Source organism: Globicephala melas, chromosome 13 (assembly GCF_963455315.2).
Source record: "Globicephala melas chromosome 13, mGloMel1.2, whole genome shotgun sequence".
Classification (NCBI taxonomy): domain Eukaryota; kingdom Metazoa; phylum Chordata; class Mammalia; order Artiodactyla; family Delphinidae; genus Globicephala; species Globicephala melas.
In genome coordinates, this window is record NC_083326.1 from 74,878,734 (window position 1) to 74,898,328 (window position 19,595).

At 47.8% G+C, this 19,595-nt stretch overlaps 1 protein-coding gene across 1 annotated transcript; it reads left to right on the forward strand.

Annotated features, from left to right (window-relative positions):
• Positions 1–182: 182 nt before the first annotated feature.
• On the forward strand, positions 183–18,851 carry IQCD (IQ motif containing D). The gene is made up of 5 exons (XM_030860468.2): positions 183–310; positions 10,772–11,593; positions 14,664–14,897; positions 16,583–16,654; positions 17,996–18,851. Exons 2-5 carry the CDS (start codon positions 10,865–10,867, stop codon positions 18,308–18,310), a joined length of 1,350 nt encoding a protein of 449 aa, XP_030716328.1. The 5' UTR covers positions 183–310; positions 10,772–10,864; the 3' UTR covers positions 18,311–18,851.
• The last annotated feature ends 744 nt before the right edge of the window (positions 18,852–19,595 follow it).

A 19,595-nucleotide genomic window follows, 5' to 3' on the forward strand; every position in this document is an offset into this window, starting at 1 on the left:
GCCTCCCTCCTTGAGAAGGGGCGGGACGAATAAGCTCCGCCCCTTTCCCTTCCGTTTCTCCCCGCCTTACTCGGTCAGCCCAACCCAGAGGGAGGCCCGAGTCTTCCAATTGGTGGAGGGTTATAGAGACGGTGCTTCTGATTGGTAAATCCTCAGGAGGAGGAACGAACTGAGCGGAATAAGGAATTTAATGGTGAAAAAGAAAGTCAATCAGACGCTGAGTCCCGCCTTCTGAGATTGGCCGGTAACCTAGCAACGCAGTCACCTCGGTGGTTACCACGGATAGAAAAACCTGAAGCCCTCGGACCAGGTGAATGACTTTGTGGGGAAGGGCTGGGAATGATGAAGAGATGTTGAATGGGGTCTAGCCCTCAATCCTTTGGCTCTCTGAGGAATCAGTAGCCCCCCACCGTGAGCCCGTCCCCGACTCAGGATCCTGCTCTCCAGCCCCTGCCTCAGTTTGGACCTCCCTCTCAACCCCCTGCAAGGACTACTGGGCATCCTCTACTCTGCCCCTCCACTTGTCCACTTCCTCATCCGTAAAACGTGGATGATACTAGTCAAGTGGAGTCGCATCAAAGTTAACTACTTTCAAGTCAAACACAGGTGCTGGGAGTGAGAGTGTAGTTTATAAGTCCGCTACCATTCCACCCAACGGCCTATATATACATCCCAGGGTAAGCATCCAATGAAAGTGAGTGTTTAAATCAGGTAATTTTGATTATACCAATTTTGGCCTTTTGTGCTAACTTTAGAACTTAACTCCCGTCCCCGTCCTTGAAATATGATTTCATTTACATACTTAAGACAAAGGGTTTGTTGTGAGGGTTAACTAAGGCAGAAAGTAGAATAGTGGTTGCCAGGGGCTGGGGGGAGGGGAAAACGGGGAGTTATTTAATAGGTACAGAGTTTCAATTTGAGATGATGAAAAAGTTCTGGAAGAGGTGGATGGTGGTGACGGTTGCACATAGATGTGAATGTAACAATTTAATGCCACTGAATTTAAAATGGTTACAATGGTAAACTTTGTTATGTATATTTTACCACAATAATAATTTTTAAAAGCAACTATAAAGCTGGACAAAACCATCTAGTGCTATGTTAGCACACTGAAAATCAACCGAAGTCATACAACGAACTGAGAATTTTTATTCATAAAACCACCGAACTTCAAGTTTGTGCTATACTTACCTGAGACTTCTCTGATTTCCCCACCCCCAGTTCTATGGGCATAATAGTTCAACCAGGGTGGGTAGCCCCCTGAATACCAACAGCTTCACTGTTACTGTCTGATGGGGCTCACTTGGTTTGAAGGAGTACTGGCTAAAGTGGCAATCTTGGTGGGAAGAGAATAGGGGAGGCGGCAGCTGTAGCAGTCCAAGGTTGTAATCCTATTTGGCACAAACAATGGAGTGAAAGCTTGGAGTTCCTGGGGAGTGAGGCAGCCATAGGGGACCTGATGAGCTCTGTGTATATCTTGGTTGACTAGAGGTTATGCGCATGTGTAGCAGAGACCAGAGCAGGCCCAAGCCACTTAATCCCTGGCCGTTGGAGCCTGTGTAGATGTGCTGAGTGCGTGCTGCACTTTCCATGGGAGAACAGAAGCCTTACTGGCTCAAAGTTTGAGCACAACCTCGGACTGACTTTTGGCTGAATATTAAACTATGTGGATACAGAGGGGACCCCTAGGAAGCCAGGTTTAAAAATAAAAATATGAAAAAACAATTAAGCAGAGACATCAGTAGCTGTACATTGTGGAGGAGACCGACTTGACAGATTTAGTCCAGGAAGTAAATTACCAAACACCCAAGCAAAACAAGAACAACAATCATTAGGAAGGAAAAAAATACCGAGTTGCTACAAAAAAAAAAAATCTTCCCTCTAAGATTTCCAGTGTTCAGTAAAAATTGTGAGACGTGTGTAAACGTACTCAGGAAAAAAAAGCAGTCAACAGAAAGTGTCTCTATGTGTCCCTAGATGTTGGCTTTAGCAGACAAAGGCTTCAAAGAAGCTATTATAAATACGTTCAAAGAACTAAAGGAAGCCATGTTTAAATAATTTTAAAAATGTCGGAAAACAATGACCCATCAACTAGAAAATATTTAGTATTTCAGAATAGACTGTGATAAATTAAGATGCACATTATAATCCCTAAGTCAGCCACTAAGAAAACAATTCAAAAAAATTTTTTTAAATCAACAGAAGAATCAAAAGAGTAGACTAAGAATATTTATTTAACACAATAAAAGGCATTAACGAAATAACACAGGAACAAAACATGAGATGAGATGAATAAAAAAACATAGGAAAATGGCAGATGTAAATCCAACTATCTGAATAATTTAATGTAAATTATTAAATGTAAATGCAAAAAACACTTCAATCAAAAGGCAGAGCTTGCCAGACTAGATTTAAAAAGTGAGACTGAACTATATGCCGCCTACAAGAGACTCACCTTAGATTCAAAGACACAAAGGAGTTGAAAGTAAAAAATTGGAATTCATGCAAAGAGTAAGCATGAGAGAGCTGGAGAGGCTATATTGCTATCAGAAAATATTGATTTTAAGACAAAAAATATTACTAGAACAAAGAGGGACATTTTATATTGATAGGAAGGTCAGTACATCAGGAAGATATAGCTAGACTGACCAAGAAAGTAAAAGACACAAATTACCAAAATCAGAACTGCAGAAACTTAAAGAATTATAAGGAATATTATGAACAACTTCATGCCAAAAAAAGACAACTTAGATAAAATGAATGAATTCCTAGAAATACAAATTATTAAAATTGACCCAAGAATAAAGAGAAAATTTGAATAGACCTATAACAAGTAAACAGATTGAATTAGAAATAAATAGTCTTCAGGAGTTCCCTGGCGGTCCAGTGGTTAAGACTCAGCACTTTCACTGCCATGGGCCTGGGTTCGATTCCTGGTCTGGGAACTAAGATCCTACAAGCTGTGTGGCGTGGCCAAAAAAACACAAATCTTCCCTCAAAGTAAAGCCCAGTGCTAGGTGTCTTCACTGGCGAATTCCAAATAGTTAAAGAACAAAATAGTGGGAAAGTCAAGAGTGAGAAGGGGTAAGCTCTGAGGTTACTGTTCATGCCTTTTCTGAATATTATAAAGTTGTTAGTAGAAAGCAAAAACCTATCCCACAGTTCCCTTTCCCAGACTTCACCCTCTACCAAGCCTTTTGATTGAAAGAAACAGTAACAGAGGCTGCAGAGTCAGTATCAATATCCTTGCCTCCAGGCTGGATAGGCTGCCCCGGGCATCCCAGCCAGACCTCTGCCCTGGCTCAGGGAGAGGCATCCCTTGGGAACACACTCCAGGCATGGTTAGATATAAATGCCAGAGCTTTAGCTTGGGATTTTCACTTGATTTACAGTTAAAAAAAAAAAAATAGGGAATTCCCTGGCAGTTCAGTGGTTAGAACTCCACACCTCCACACTTTCACTGCAGGCAACACGGGTTCAGTCCCTGGTCGGAGAACTAAGATCCTGCAAGCTGCATGGCTTGGCCAAAAAAAAAAAAAAAAAAATTGAATTAAAGGGGTGAGTCTTTCCTGCCTACTCAGTTGCTAAGTTCCCCACATGTACTTCTCTATTTCCCTAGGAGAAAAGAGCTCTGGGCAATGAGGCTGGTACACTACGTGATTTATCCCTCAACATATAATCATCATCATCACTCCCCGTTGAAGAAAGCTTTTAACACTCCAAAGGGCTTTCCTGTCTATTAAACCATCCCTTCTCCACTCAGCTCCCTTTTGATGTGGCTAAGACAGGTGTTGTGTCACCAGGTGCCAAGGAGATAAGGGACTTGCCTAGACTTATTCCAAGAGCCCCTGACAGGAGAGAGTCATGCACCCAGGGCTCCTAAGACCCAACTTGTGAATCTGATCTTGATTCTGTAACTGATGGTGGCTTTAGATGGTGCTGAGGTCGGCTCGTCAGACAGAGCTGGGCTAGGCTTGGGCATGCCTTCCTTTGAATCTGGATAGAGCACTGGACTTAGCATGGGGGAGGCCAGGAGTTTTACAGGGAAGCCAAGCTGCTGTGGTCTAGACCAGTGGTTCTCAACCAGGAGCACCCCACCCACACTCCACAGGGACATTTGGCAACGTCTAGAGATATTTCATCTCCAACTGATCAGAGCTAATGGTAGGAGAATGGTGCTACTGGCATCAAGTGGGTGGAGGCCAGGAATGATGCTAAACATTCTACAAACACACAGGACAGCCTCCACAGGAGAGAATTATCTGACCCAAAATGTCAGTAGTGTGGAGATTGAAAAACCCCGTTCTGCACTGGTATTTTCACACAAGACAAGTGCTACACACACACACACACACACACACACACACACACCCCTTTTCCCTTCAGGCCCTAGTTAGTGGAACTGAAAGTAAAAGGGATTGAAAATCAAGACCATTTGAAATACAGAGCATCAAGGAAAAGTATCTCTTTGACCTTAGCTCTCAAATAATCACAGCAGGTTATATCCTATGACCAATCAAATGCCTTTAATATGGGGGCTTTTGAACACAAGTTGTTTTTGTTTTTGTTTTTGCCTTTTTGGCTGCGTTGGGTATTTGTTTCTGCGCACGGGCTTTCTCTAGTTGCGGCGAGCGGGGGCTGCTGTTTGTTGCAGTGCACGGCCTTCTCATTGCGTGGCTTCTCTTGTTGCGGAGCATGGGCTCTAGCCGCGTGGGCTTCAGTAGTTGTGGCTTGCAGGCTCTAGAGCGCAGGCTCAGTAGTTGTGGCACACGGGATTAGTTGCTCCGCGGCATGTGGGGTCTTCCTGGACCAGGGATCAAACCCGTGTCTCCTGCACTGGCAGGTGGATTCCTAACCACTGCGCCACCAGGGAAGTCCCTTTTTTTTTTTAACCACAAGCCAGACAAAGAAATACATTTTCCTCCTTGATCCAGCAGACGCCTGTTTAAATACAAAAGAATACTTACTACATGCAGTGCACTATGATATTTTCTATTCTATTTCATTTATTTTTAATGCTAGTCTCAACAGGCAAATTGATTCCACCACTCACTAAAGGGTCATGGTTTAAAAAAGACTCTCCTACAACATAATCTGTCAGTCAGGAAAAGCCAGTGTTTTACATTTGCTAAGATTACGATTTAAATACATATGTATATTTAAGTGGGGGAAGTTTATTTTAGAAGAATCTAAATTCACTGCTAAGAAATTCTTCCTTATGTCTGAAACAACCTAAGTGATACTATCCACAGTTGGATATGACCAGAAATAAACACATCGAAAACCACACTGCCAAAAGAGGGATCAAGGATTGTGATGAATTAATTTGTAAGGGGGAAGAGTCTGGAAAATGGTGAGCAGTTTAAGGGATCTCTGTCCTCCTCCATTACTAACTGAAAGTCATGAATAATGCAGAAACCTGCAAAATTAAAAACAGAAATAGTAAAAAGGAGTAAAAAATGGATCCATGTTGGCTCTTTATAAACCTTTCTGCACAAAAACAAATATATATTATATTTGGAAAAATACATGTTCTATTTTTAAAAGTATTCAAATGTTAATATTAAATTGTATCATTTGGAAGGTCATCCTAAAATCTCAACATGATTGAGTCAGGACTTCATTTCACACTCACATCAGTTTTATCAAGCGTGGGTTCTGTTACTGTCCCCACATTACAGGTGAGGAAGCCGAAGATGCTTAGAGACGTTCATTGACTTGCCTGAAGCCACACAGCAAGGAAGTGTTGATCCCCTAGGACTGAACTTCAAACTTGCCTGACATGGGAACCCACAAACTTAATCACTGGGCAGCAGGCTCATGTTTTCCCATTCAGCTTCAGAGATGAGAGTCCAGAAGGTCAAGTGAATTTGCTCAGGGCTATAACCGTGGCCAGTGGCCAGTAGAGAGTTGTTCATTATAACCAGCAGCTTAGAGATCTGTCCCTGGGAGCACATTCCCTCCCAACCTCAGTCACTATTCAGGGTCCTCTGTCGCCAAAGCACAGGATAACGCTGGAGCCTGCGGCCACAGAGCCATCACCACCGATGCAATCCAGTCTGTTAATACCTGCAGTGTTCACTGCTTCAGCTCCAGCCCCGGAACCTTCTGCAAGCCAAATGTCATCCATGAAACATGGGTTCTCTAAAAGGACAAGATAGGATTGGGTAATACTTCAAAAGCGGTGATAGAGGGAATTCCCGGGAGGTCCAGTGGTTAAGACTCTGCACTTCCACTGCAGGGGGTGCGGGTTTGATCCCTGGTCCCTGGTCGGGGACCTAAGATCCTGCATGCCGCACAGCGCAGCCAAAAAAAAAAAAAAAAGTGGTGATAGGAGAAAAAATGCAACTAAACCATGAAAAAGAGAAAACAAAATATATTTAAATCTTTTACCTTAAAATTCCAAGCCCTGCGTCCAGGGATGGGAAACAACTCATATAGGCCAGATCTTGGCCCACCACTTTCACTATTGAAATGTGACACTATTTTCTGGTTCTAATTCAGGACAGAACATATCTTGTGAAATAACATTACCCTATGATGCCAACAATACCCTGTGGGGAAACAGAGCTGTTGTTGAAGCTGGGTTTGCCATCTCTCCATTTATTCAATAGTGCTTTCCTCAGCGCCTACTGTAGGATAGTTGCTTGGGAGATAGCAGTCTTCATCATGAATGTCCTGCCCTTTCCAGCCCCTCACCTTCCCCGCTCTAGACCTGGAAGGCTCACATAAAGCCTAGAGCGTTCTGAAAAAAAGCTAGCTGGGTGGTTCACAGGCCAGTTGGATCTTCCTGAGGCTGAAAGGAAAAGTGCTGCTGCTTCGAAGGCAAAACCTCTGCCCATTAACCCAGCAGGTAGGTGGAGGAATCGGGACTAAGCGACCAAGAGTCCCTTAGCCATCAAGGACTCCTCTGAGTCATAAGCAGAACATCAGGATACAGGTGAAAGCACGGAGTGTAGGTCTTGAAGTCGTGGGGTGGGTGAGAATTGTGCCTCTCAGAAACATGGCAGAACTGTCAAAAGCACATGAAGTCAGCTAAGCAAATTATAACATCCACAATGTGTTATCAAATTGATGGCCATAAAGTTCATACTATTCCTTTGTTATCATTTTAACATCCACGGGATCAGTAGAAATGGCCCCTCTTTCTTTCCTGATATTAGTACCTTGTCTCTTCTCTCTTTTTCTTAGTGTGTCTTTAACATCTCCCTACCGCTTGCTAATCTTGCCTTTTTAGCAAGACGGAGATCTGGTCTCAGACCCATCCTTCCTGGGTCACAGTATCTAGCTGGAATGAAATAACACCAGGATGTAGACATTGTTATCTCTGTTTCATGAAAGTGAAACAGATTTTCCAGTTATAGCAAGGTATAAAGTTTCCTTTTTAAGGAAAAGTACTTAAGGAGGAACATGAACATGTATTTAAAGAAAACAATTGAGTTGATAATAGTACAGCTTGGTCTAGAGATTTGGCAGAAATCACAAAGGTGGCATTCCAGCGAGAGAGATTTGGGCAACACTGAATTAGAACCAACCATCATGAAGGCATCTTTCTTGCCCCATCAGTTCTGCTCCAACAATCCCCATGTCGTGATCAGTTACGAGGTATGTCTTGGTAATTCGCTGATAATAAAGTTCCAAAGTATGTGAATGATTGACTCCAAAATATAAAAATCAATGAGAGATGATTCAAAGCTTACCCTAAAATAATTTAATCCCTCTCCCTCCTTCACCCGCATTCTGATAAGCTTTTTTTTTTTTTTTTGCCACGTGGCTTGTGGGATCTTAGTTCCCCAACCAGGGATCGAACCCAGGCCCATGGCAGTGAAAGTGCCGAGTCTTGACCACTGAACCGCCAGAGAATTCCTGATAAGCTTTCTTAAGTGAGGAGAAAGCAATGGGGTGGCAGCTCTGCACTGTGAACTGTGTCTAATCCCAGGTGTACCCATGGGAACGTGACACCGGGAGGAAGACTGTGAGGCACTAGACAGAAAGGTGAATCAAGTCTAGCATTTATATTTATAAGTAGTATAATATAATATGAAGTAATGCAATATAATATAACGTATTATATTATATATGCACATATAACAACAAATATACATATTCGTGTTAAATAGATTGAATGCTATAGGAATCGAGTTGTGAACCCATCCCTTCTCTACACCTCTACTTAACGGGACTCACTGAAACTGGACCAGCAAAGAATTAGTCTATAAATCATGATTCTAATTTTTCCACCATAGAAGTCAATCTTAAAATCAAGAGGCTGGACAGAATAGTGGTTATGGGATGCGGACTCCTAAGACAGACTGCCTGGGCTGAAATCCCCGCTCTGTGACTTACATGCTGTAAACTAGTAGAAACAGCTAACCTCCCTCTGCCTTCCTTTCCTCTTCTGGAAAATGGACGTAATAAAAACACCTACCCCAGGAGGCTCTTGTGAAGAATAAAGGAGTTAATTTGTGTAAAGCATTTAGAACAGTGGTCGGTACATAGTAAGTTCTCAAGAGTTAGTTCGTTTTTTTGTTTGTTTTTTGGTTTTTCGGGGCCACACCGCGTGGCTTGTGGGATCTTAGTTCCCTGACCAGGGATCAAACCCAGGCCCCTGCAGCGAGAGTGTGGAGTCCTAAGCACTGGACGCCAGGGAAGTCCCAGGAATTAGCTAGAATTTAATGGCATTTCTTAAAATGAGATGCTCCCCACCCCCACATAAACCTCTCTTTCTCCCTCTCTCCCTCTCCCTCTCTCTCTCCCTCTCTCTCCCTCTCTCCCTTCAATTTGTTTTTTCACACCCTCTGACTTCTCCATGGACCAGTGCTGGATTTGCAGGGTACTTGTAGGGTAGTTGGGTTTTCTTCTCCTTTTTCTCCCCGGGGGAACAAAATATAATTTACCTCAAACCTTTTTTTTTTCCTTCAAAATGTTCCGAGAGGGAAAGTAAAACATCCAACAAGCTTATCTGAGTGAAAACAGGTATAATTTGCATGATAAAGATATATTTCCATTTATAAAGTTCATCAGCAGAATTAATGACAAATAAAGGGAAGATCCAATTAAAGTCCCCCCTCCATTAACAACCTTGTTTCACTCTTAGGGCAAGAATTTTAAAAGGAGAGGCTTAAGTTGGAAATGACTGAGATATTAAGGTTCGTGGCATTAATGAAGTGATCATATTAGAATTCAAGGAAAGGAGATTCTCCAGTGATTTTTGTAATCAGAGTCAGATGCATTTCCCCCAATTCCAGTTCCACCAGCTTTTTCTTGTTCACCCAAATGAGCTGTCAGGAACTGACGGGCGTCATCATAATCAAAGAAAACAAGTTTGCCCTTTAAAGCAAAGAGGTAATTTGGCTGAAAGCAAATTGGAAACATTTCCCATAACGTTGCATTTGCAGCCGCAATCTCTAAAGAATTTGAGAATTTTGATTTATGCTTGAGAGCCTTGGGGGACCATGGGGAGAAGTGAGTTCATTAAACACTTGGTTCACATTCATTCTGTGGCCCATAGGGCAGAGATCCTTCATTCCCCCGGGAGGCTGAGGAAGCTCCATGGCTGTCCCTAAAATGTTATTTTCAGGAAAAGCCTTAAGGAACTCACAAGATTGATTGGGGAACAGGAAGCAGGTGGGAATCAAGGAGATGCAAGATAATGCCCTCTGCCCCAGTCCTCAGCCCCCAGAGGCTTCTGGTTTGTTTTTTTTTAAAATAAATTTATTTATTTATATTTTTGCATGCATTGGGGCTTCGTTGCTGCATGCGGGCTTTCTCTAGTTGCGGCGAACGGGGGCTACTCTTCATTGCAGTGCACAGGCTTCTCATTGCGGTGGCTTCTCTTGTTGTGGAGCATGGGCTCCCAGCGCACGGGCTTCAGTAGTTGCGGCATGTGGGCTCAGTAGTTGTGGCTCGTGGGCTTAGTTGCTCCGTGGCATGTGGGATCTTCCCGGACCGGGGCACGAACCCGTGTCCCCTGCATCGGCAGGCGGACTCTCAACCACTGCGCCACCAGGGAAGACCCCCACCCCGATTTTTTTAATCCATTCTTAAAAGCCAATGCAAATGCGCTGTGCTGGTCCTCATGCTGTTCGCTCTCGGCACCATTATTTGCTTGTCCCTCTTCTGCTCTGTCTCCAGCTGCTGACCCCTGCGGGCTGCATTGCCCAGGCTCCCTTGTCTCTGGTTTCCCACTGGATTTGGTCAGTGGGAGGCACTGATGTTAGATTGGAAGGCTGGACAAAGGGAGAAACCAGATTTCTCCTCTTCTCTCTGCTTTGGGCTGCATTTCCGGCAGTGGCCACAGCTCCACTGGGGCTATAGTGACTCCTGGACAGGAAATGGCTGTGGCTCCAGCTTCCCCTGGGTGGCCCTGATCCCCAAACCCACCGCTTCCTCCTCCTCCACAATTGTCAATTGTGGTTTCCTGCAATTGACAATCGCTGGGTGGCTTTCCCTTCCCCTGATTGGCCTCTCAATTCTTCCATCACCCACGTAACTGGTTGCTGTGTTTGAATACCTAGAATGATGTCTGTATTCCTGGTTGGTCCCTGCCTGACACATGTGCCTGAGACCCAGCTCCACATATGGTCCCCTTACCCTTGGGGCCCTGAGCACTGTTACAAAGCTAAACGCGGCTTTCCTTGAGAGGTTCTGTGTAAAGGCTGCAGAGCACCTAAGACAAACTCTCCACGTCAACAGTTTACGGCTGCTGTGGCCACACCAGCCGTCCGAAGTCAGCCTGACTCTGCTGACTACCTACTCCTTCCTTTTTCAGGGTTGCCAGAGACAATAAAAGCAGGAAGCCCAGATAGTCTACCAAAGTCTCAATCTCTCAGGGCGTACAAAGGCGAAGAAGACCGCTCATAAAATGGCTTTGGACATCCTTGCCGTGGGCCCTCTCTACGAAGACCCTGACGTCAACAGAGTAAGGCTGATAGCACAGACAACCAAAAACTCCACCGCCCCGCCAAAACGCTTGCCTCCTATCAAGACCAAACTCACCACCATCGAGACCAAGAGGATCATGTCCGTCCTGGACGAGACCATTCACAAGGTGGAGTTGGTGACCCTGCTGTCATACGTGGCATCCAGTTCCAAGAATTCGGAGGGGATGCTGGGGGAGGACATCATGAAAGCAGTGAGAGAGCACCAGGACCTTTGCCAGATCCTCGTGGATCGTGTCAGTTACCTGCAGGAGGAAGAAAGGCAGTTGCAGGAGGAAGAAGAGTTCGAGGATGAACCGTCGTTCCGAGACCGTGTCCTCTCCATAGAGGTGCAGAAATCCCACCTCCCACCCCTTATGCAGCAGATCAAAGGATCCACCAAGAACATCGTGAGACTCCTGCTCAGTAGCCCCCAGGCTGCCAGGCTGTTGCAGGTGCAGACCCTGGGCAGAAGTGTGGAAGCCCAGAGTTTTATTGATAGCCTGGTAGAACTCCGAGGTTTCCTGTTTGAGAAGCTACTCACTAGTCCCATGGAAGCCAGAGACAAGACTCAGTTCATCCAGGACATCACCAGACGGAATCAGAGGAACCAAGAAATCATCGATACTCTGGAAAATGAATTGGCAGCCTGCGTGAGGAACAGGGATGCAGAGGTATCACTGCACAGTATTGGTCAGGTTATAGGAGGAGCCCCAGGGAGGAGTCCAAATCTTTTGGCAGTTGGGTTTTTTCCTCAGTGATTTAAATAGCTGTTTTCATTCTTTTACTCCATAAATATTGTTTTGAGCACTTACCGGATGCCAGGTCTTATAAATGATGAGTCCACATGGTCCCAGCCTCATGGAGTTCATGATAGGGAAGGTAGGTCTTAAAGAGCTGATTTAATTACAGTTTTGAGAAGTACAAGGAAGGGTAAGTATAGGATGCTATAAGAGAGTGTTATAGGAGACCTGAACTTGGAACTCAGGGATGTTGAAGCCAAGACATGGAGAATGAGAGGGAGTGAACCAGGCGAGTGAGGTAGAGAGAGACCTTCCAGGCCAAGGCTGGGTAGTAAATACTTAACTTAAGGCTTTGCTCGCAGATTACACAGGGCCTTTGAGGCCTAATCGAGGAATGTGGTCTTTGTCCTGAGGGTAAGGGGCAGGTAGGAGGGGTGGAAGATCTAGAAGAATTTTTAAGAGGGGAAAGGATAACATGATCCCAACCTAACAAGACACATACTACGTGTTATTCTTCTTTTGCGGAGCACAGGCTCCGGATGCGCAGGCTCAGTGGCCATGGCTCACGGGCCCAGCCGCCCCGCGGCATGTGGGATCTTCCCGGACCAGGGCACGAACCCGTGTCCCCTGCATCGGCAGGTGGACTCTCAACCACTGCGCCACCAGGGAAGCCCCTATGTGTTATTCTTTACACACATTTTCGCACTAACAGCTAGCAAAGTCCCTGGGAAGTGGCGTGTAAGTATAGGTTTGGCTGCTAAATCAGAGACCCCAAATAATAGTGGCTTAGTCAAGCTGGTGGTGTATTTCCGTTTAACAGAGAGCTGGCATGGAAGCTCTGCTTCGTAAACTCGTCAGGGGCCCAGGTTCCTTGCTGCTGGCTTCTCTGCTGCCCCCCACATGGGGCTTCTAACTGTGGACCCAGAAGGTTGCTCCAGCCTTCCACCGTCATGTCACCACTGGTCCAGCCAGCAGGAAGGAGGAAAGGGGAGGAGGGGACTTTGTCCTACCCTTTTGGGACATCACCTAGAAGCAGCGTTCATATAGTTCTTAGCTACACCCAGTGCTAGAGATGCTGGGAAAGTGGTCTGTAGCTGGGGCCACCTTGCCAGTGAAACATTCTGCTCTACAGCCTTTCTGGGGAGAACAGGTCCTGGGGGACAGCCAGCACTGTCACATTTTCATCGCCCTGTGATAGATGAGAGATCAAGGCCACGCTCCCTCCCTGATGTACTAGCTCGGGGGGTCCCCCCTTCCTTATGTTCTCTCCGACTTTGTCCTGTACAGCATTCATCAGGGTTTGTTGATGACTGTGTGATGATTTGATGATATGATTGGGGTCTGGCTCCCCCACAAGAGAACAGGGACCTTGTCTCTCTTGGCCCTCCACTGGGTCCCTAGTGGGCCTGGCACAAAAAGGGGGAAAAGGTAATTATCTGCTGAGTAGAAAGATGACAGGCTCCTGGGTGCTCAGGGGAGACCACTCATAGGTTGGAGGGGTGTCACCTAGGGAAAGGAAGAGGACTTCCAAGTGGCTTTGCTGGTCTCATTCGGGTAGTGGAAACAGCTTGGGGCTGCCAAGTTGGACAGATCTGGGGTCAAATTCCATTTCTGCCAGGTGGGCAGATTTCATCAGGTCACTGGATCTCAGTGTAAAATGAGAGGCTGACACCAATAAGGCATGTTGAGGGGTCCACAAGAAAAGCTCTGACTGCGAATAGTACTGCCTGCTTCAAACCCAACCCCTGAAGGCTGAAGACTTGCCCACAGGACAGGCTTGCCTCAAACCCCTCCCCACCCCGCCTCCCACTCCCTGAGTACAGGAAGTGAGCTCAGACCTGCTGCAGCCCTGCTGCCAGCTGCCCCCAGCCCGAGGCTGCTGGCCTGAGCCAGCCACAGCACCGGTGTGTTCAGAGGGACACCCTAGCACTTGTGATCAGCCTTTGGAGTTTATTTACGAAACAGCGGTGGCCCCCAACCCCAATTCCTGTTTTATTTTACTTTATTTTATTTTTATTTATTTATTTATTTTTAACATCTTTGTTGGAGTATAACTGTTTTACACTGGTGTGTTAGTTTCTGCTTTATAACAAAGTGAATCAGTTATACATATACATATGTTCCCATATCTCCTCCCGCTTGCGTCTCCCTCCCACCCTCCCTATCCCACCCCTCTAGGTGGTCACAAAGCACCGAGCTAATCTCCCTGTGCTATGCGGCTGCTTCCCACTAGCTATCTATCTTACGTTTGGTAGTGTACATATATGTCCATGCCACTCTCTCACTTCGTCCCAGCTTACCCTGCCCCCTCCCCATATCCTCAAGTCCATTCTCTAGTAGGTCTGTGTCTATGCCCGTCTTACCCCTAGGTTCTTCAGAACCTTTTTTTTTTTTTAGATTCCATATATATGTGTTAGCATACGGTAATTTTTTTTCTCCTTCTGACTTACTTCACTCTGCATGACGGACTCTAGGTCCATCCACCTCACTACAACCAATTCCTGTTTTAGAACCGACTGAGGGTCACGAGCCAAGCCAGGCCCTCAAGGGGAGAGCGGGGTGGGGGGGGCAATCCCTGCGGCGTGTGTTTATCTCACACTTTCATGCATCGCACCAAGTGTCCCTGGCAACTAGGCACTCCCCTGCTGTGCCCCGGCAGGAGCGTCGCGCTGTCGCAGACCTCTCCTCCTGTGACCCCGCTCAGGCGCGCCTGCGCACTTCACACACGCCGGGAAACAGAGGACGGTGGCCAGACAGCCTGTCTGGATCAGACAGACCCGGCTTCAAATTCCATCTCAGCTGCACAACCCCAGACAGACTCAACCCCCGTGAGCCTCAGTTTCCCGGTCTCTAGGCAGGCTGTCCCCGTCCTCCGGGGCCAGGGCTGGGATTTGGTGAGGTAGTAGCGCCCCGTCCTGAGGGGGCTGCAGGCACGCCAACCTCTCCTGCGATGGCTCATGATCGCGGAGGTATCCTGGAGCCTCTCTTCTTCCTGGCCCAGGTGGAGAAGGAGAACGTCGTGATCCAAGAACTGAAAAACCACCTGCACCAGCTGCCCAAGCTCTCAGAGAACAGCCTCCTTCGCACCAAGAAGGAGGCCAAGAAGCAGCAGAAGGCGGACTTCCGGGCCTCACAGGCCCGGGTGGCCAAGACCCAGCAGGAGATCCTGCTGCTGCAGGCGCAGTTCAACAGCCTGGTCATGGAGAACTGGGAGGCAGAGCAGGCGCTGAGGAAGGTGCCCCGGGGAAGCGGGGCGGTGGGGGCAATGGGGCCACTGGGGCAGGGGAGGGGGCGAAGGGAGGGCCAGGCGCAGGGCTTGGGGTGGGGGGCAGGGCTGCTTCAGCCGCCCGGGGTGCAGCTCCCTGGGGAGAAGGGTGCAGGGAAGCCCAGGATGGACACAGTATCCCTCGGGAGGCAGGAGGGAGCAGCACACAGGCCAGGGACTGGGGGCAGAGAGATCAGGTCCTGCTGCAGGCCAGCTCTGTGACCTTGGGCAAGTTCCTGAACTCCTCTGGGCCCCACAAGGAGGATGATACCCACCTGTCCTGCAAAGGAAATGAAGGCGCACAGAAACCTCTGGCAAATCTCTTAACTCCCTCTGAGCCTTAGTTTTCACATTTTTAAAATGAAAGTGATTGAATAGGCCTTAAAGAGTTGCTATGAGAATTAGATGGGATGATGGGTAGGCAGCTGGTAGCACCTAGTCGGTGCTCAATAAATATCCTTTTTTCATCTGCCTTCTCCATCGTCTCAGCCAGGACCCAGGCCCAGCATGCACCCAGTTTGCTTCCGAATCCCTTTCCTCACAAACGGCACCCTTTCTAACACTTGTTCTCAGATTCGTTTTTGTTTCACTACACTTTTGAGCATCTAATGGAAGCACCGGGCCTCTCCCTCATGAAAAGGCACAGAAGCACATACCCATGGTGGGGGGCAATGCTTGGGTTACAGGCCCCCTGAAGCCAGCCCATCCGTGGTGCCCAAGTTATGACCTCTTGCACTGTAGGACTAAGGAGCTGATTTTTTTTTTTTTAATTGAGGTGAAATTCACATAACATAAAATATAACCGTTTAAAGTTATTCAGTGGCACTTAGTATATTCACGATGTCGGACAACCACAACCTTTATCTAGTTCCAAGATATTTTCATCACCTCCAGATAAAACCCTGTACTCATTAAGTAGCTTCTCCACCCGCCTCCCCCCAGTCCCTGGCAACCACTCATCTACTTTTTATCTCTATGGATTTGCCTATGCTGGACTCTTCACGTAAATGGAATCATACAATATGTGGTCTTTCGTGTCTGGCTTCTTTCACTTAGCCTTGCACTTTCAAGGTTCATCCACGTAGCATTTACCAATACTTCACTCCTTTTTATGGCAGAATAGCATTCCACTGTACGTACAGGAGCTGATCTTTTAAAAACAAAATTAGATCACGTCCCTCCCCTGTGTCTAAATCCACCCAACAGCTTCCACTCTCCCTTACGTTAGACACCAAACTCCTTGCACTGCTGACACTCCCTCTGTGACACAGCTTCTCACTCTGAGCTCAATGGGACCATTCTCCTCCCCGGCCACGCCATTCCAGCCACACTGGCTCAGTTCCTACTCTTTAAACATCACCAGCTTGTTCCCACCGCAGGGCCTTTGCACCTGCTGCTCCCTCTGCCTACAATGTTCTGGAGCTGGACTGCTGGCTTCAAATCCAAGCTCCACCACCCATCAGCTCTGTAATCTTGGGCCAAGTGAGTTAGCACATCTGATCCTCCGTGTCCTTGCCTGTGAAATGGAGAACATACCTTGTGATGTGGATTCAGGAGGCGAGGCGTGAGGCAGGGCCTGCTGACGCAGAGCGGGCTGAGTGCTTTTTATTGTTAATATTAGTCCATCACACAATGACTAATTGAATTTTTTTTAGAAAAAATATAAAGTGGAAACGGAAATTGAGAACTGGATCCAGAAATACGATTTGGAGATGAGTGAAAAGCAGGTATCTGTCTGCCTAAGTCTCTCTCAAGTGTGTTTCCCAAGATCCTCTAGGAATGGGGGTGAGGGGTGGAGAAGAGAAGCCCTAGTATGGTCCATGGTCTATGCCAAGTTCTGGGCCTCTCCAGAGTGGCTTCCCTGCCCCTTCCTTAGGCTCAAGGGTTTGTCTAGCCTGGGGCAGTAAGGGGAGCCATGGGAAAGGAAGGACCCAGAAGCTGTGAGCCACTAAGATGTGCTTGACACCAGGCCCGAAGATCCTGGCTCCATCTACTGTCAGTATCCTAGACTCCCTGTTCCCTTCTGCTCAGCTCCTGCTAGCAGCCCCCTAAGCCGGGACTCATCCCCATGGGGTTCAAGCATTCACCTCCACCACTTCACTCAGGAACTTTCTACCGAGTGTTTAGATGTGCCCGGTGCTGGGCTCCAGCGGTCAACAAAGTCCCCATTGTCATCTGGAGGTTCTACTCTAGTGGCACTTACTCGCTGTGTGACCCTAAGCAAGGAACTTGACCTTTCTGAGCCCATTTCTGCATGTGATCACAGTAACACCCACGCTGGAACCATGGTGGGGATTTAACGTGTCACTGTTGTCACAGGTGCTTGTACAGCACAGGATCTGGCCTGGAGGAGGTGCTCCAGGGAATAGTAGCCTAAAAACGGGGTGCCCTTAAGCCTCCACCCAGCTCTGTGATAACATCGGTGGCCCACAGCCCCGACTTTGGGGCAGGGAGGCCTGGTGAGCACTGGAAGTGACATAAGCCTCTGAGTGGTCAATGTCAGGTGTGCTGTCTGATCCTGAGTGCTCTATGAAGGGGGAGACTGGAGGCTGTGCTCTTGTTTCTCTGTTCCCAATGAGGGTGGTGGGTGAATGATGGCAGAGACCGAGTCCACTTAGCTCTGTGTTTTCTGGAAGTACTTTTCTTCTGGTAGATGCCTGGTGGGAGCGGGGGGGATGGACGTTGCATCCATCCTGTCATTTAATCCTGGAAATAGCTCCCACCCCTGCTCCTGGGTTTGGAATTGTCCCCATGTTTCAGATGAGGAAAAATGACGGCTTGAAAGGTGAAGCCCCTCGAGATGTGGCTGAGCTGGGATTGGAAGCCCAGCCTGCCCAGCCCACGAGCCGTGTTCTTTCCTCCTTCCTGACCTATTTCAGCTGTGTCCCACCGCAAACTCAGATGGACCGCATCAGCTCTCCCTTTCTCATCTGGGCCTCAGATGCAGAAAGGCTTAGCGTAGGCGGTATTGCTGGGGGCGGAAGCGCCTTCGGGAAGGGTGGGAACAGAAGAGGGTGGCAGGCGGTGCTCTGTGCCTGGAGACACCTACCCCCTGCCTGTCACCCCAGGATGAGTACGAGGAGTTGGATATCATCCACAAGGAGGAGAAGCTGCAGCTGGAGGAGCTGAAGAGACGGCATGACGTGCTGGTGGAAGAGTTCTCCCAGATCCAGGCCGAGCAGGAGATCAACACCAAGAAGAGGCTGGAAGCCGAGCAGGAGATGGTGCACATGGTGCGGGCTGCCATGCTCATCCAGGCCCTGTGGAGGGGCTACCTGGTCCGCTCCATGCTCAGGTCCAAGAAGAGGAAGTGGAGCAAGAGCAGAGGGAAGAAGGACAAGGGCAAGGGCGAGGGCAAGGGCAAGGGCAAGGGCAAGAAATGAGTCCCTCCCCCCAGCCTGCCCAGACCCCTGCCCTCACCAAGATCTTACCTCTCACTCAAGAGCCGGCCTGGAAGCCCCTGGGATGTGGAGCCCTGCGATTCATGGCCTTAACACTTTTTCAAAATTAAAAACACTTTTAAACCACAGCCTACAAATAAACTTCACTTTACCCAGGGCCATTGGGTGCGTGTCCATGCTGCAGGTGCCGTTTCCACGAGGGGAACACACAGGCTGGGTGTCAGCACGTAACCATTCCTTCCTTTAGCCTCGCTGGGAAGCTGGACCTTGGGCTGCATCTCCCTCGGTCCCAGCCCAGAAGCTGCCATGAGTGCGATGGACACATCACCCACCAGGACAGCTGGGTGTGGGTCACAGCTGCCCACAGGGGAGGGCGGGGCAGGCAGAGAACTCCAGGAGGAAGAGGGAGGGTTTCAGGCTGCACTCTGCCCCTGCTCTGGATATCAATTTGCCCACAACCTCTCCCTGGTTTAGCACCGTGAAAGCTCAGGGGTCCTGAGGTCATAAACCAGCAACCTCACATTAGCCTTATTTGGTGTCCAGGTAGTTGAAGAATATATTTTTTAATTCACTACTGGTGTTTTTTTTTTAAGTCTTTATTGAATTTGTTACAATACTGCTTCTGTTTTATGTTTTTGTTCTTTGGCCGTGAGGCATGTGAGATCTTAGCTCCCTGGCCAGGGATCCAACCCGCACTCCCTGCACTGGAAGGCAAAGTCTTAACCACTGGACCACCAGGGAAATCCCCACTGCCGGCATTTAAAAAATCAGAGGCTACTGCTTAAAAATGACTTTTCTGGAAAAATCTCATCATTCAGATAGCTCGGGCCTGCGTGTCTTCTAAAGGTGAGGAGCGCCCCCTTTGGGTGGCAGACAGGTTGTCCCAGTCGCCACCACTCCCAATTGTCTTCCAGCCATCATGGCCTCAGCGTCAGTCACCCCTTATCATCATACTTGGGCGGTTGCTTCCCTTTTTTAGTACGGTTTGGAGGAAAGAGGTATTTGTGGCCAATGTCTACTAAAACATAGGGGCAAGGGATAAAGGCAAATGAGAGCTGAATGTTTCAAGTAAAACTGAGGAGGGAGGGAACTAATTCTTTGCAAGTGTTCTAGGAAATTTAAACACCCTACATGTTTAAAATGCTGTCTGTGCCAAGAGCATGGCTCGCTTGCGTCCCTCACGGCCCACCGGAGCCGTGTAGGCGTCTGAATGTGCGCCCCTGGTCCTAGGCACTGTTGGTCCCTCCCAGACTGTTCCCCGGGAGTG

What these genes read in the sequence shown, in the direction of transcription:
- IQCD (XM_030860468.2), top strand. Translation starts at nt 10,865, where the DNA reads ATGGCTTTGGACATCCTTGCCGTGGGCCCTCTCTACGAAGACCCTGAC. An exon ending in TGAGGAACAGGGATGCAGAG is followed by an intron (nt 11,594 to 14,663) that starts GTATCACTGCAC and finishes TTCCTGGCCCAG; the next exon opens with GTGGAGAAGGAGAACGTCGT. An exon ending in CAGAGCAGGCGCTGAGGAAG is followed by an intron (nt 14,898 to 16,582) that starts GTGCCCCGGGGA and finishes AATTTTTTTTAG; the next exon opens with AAAAAATATAAAGTGGAAAC.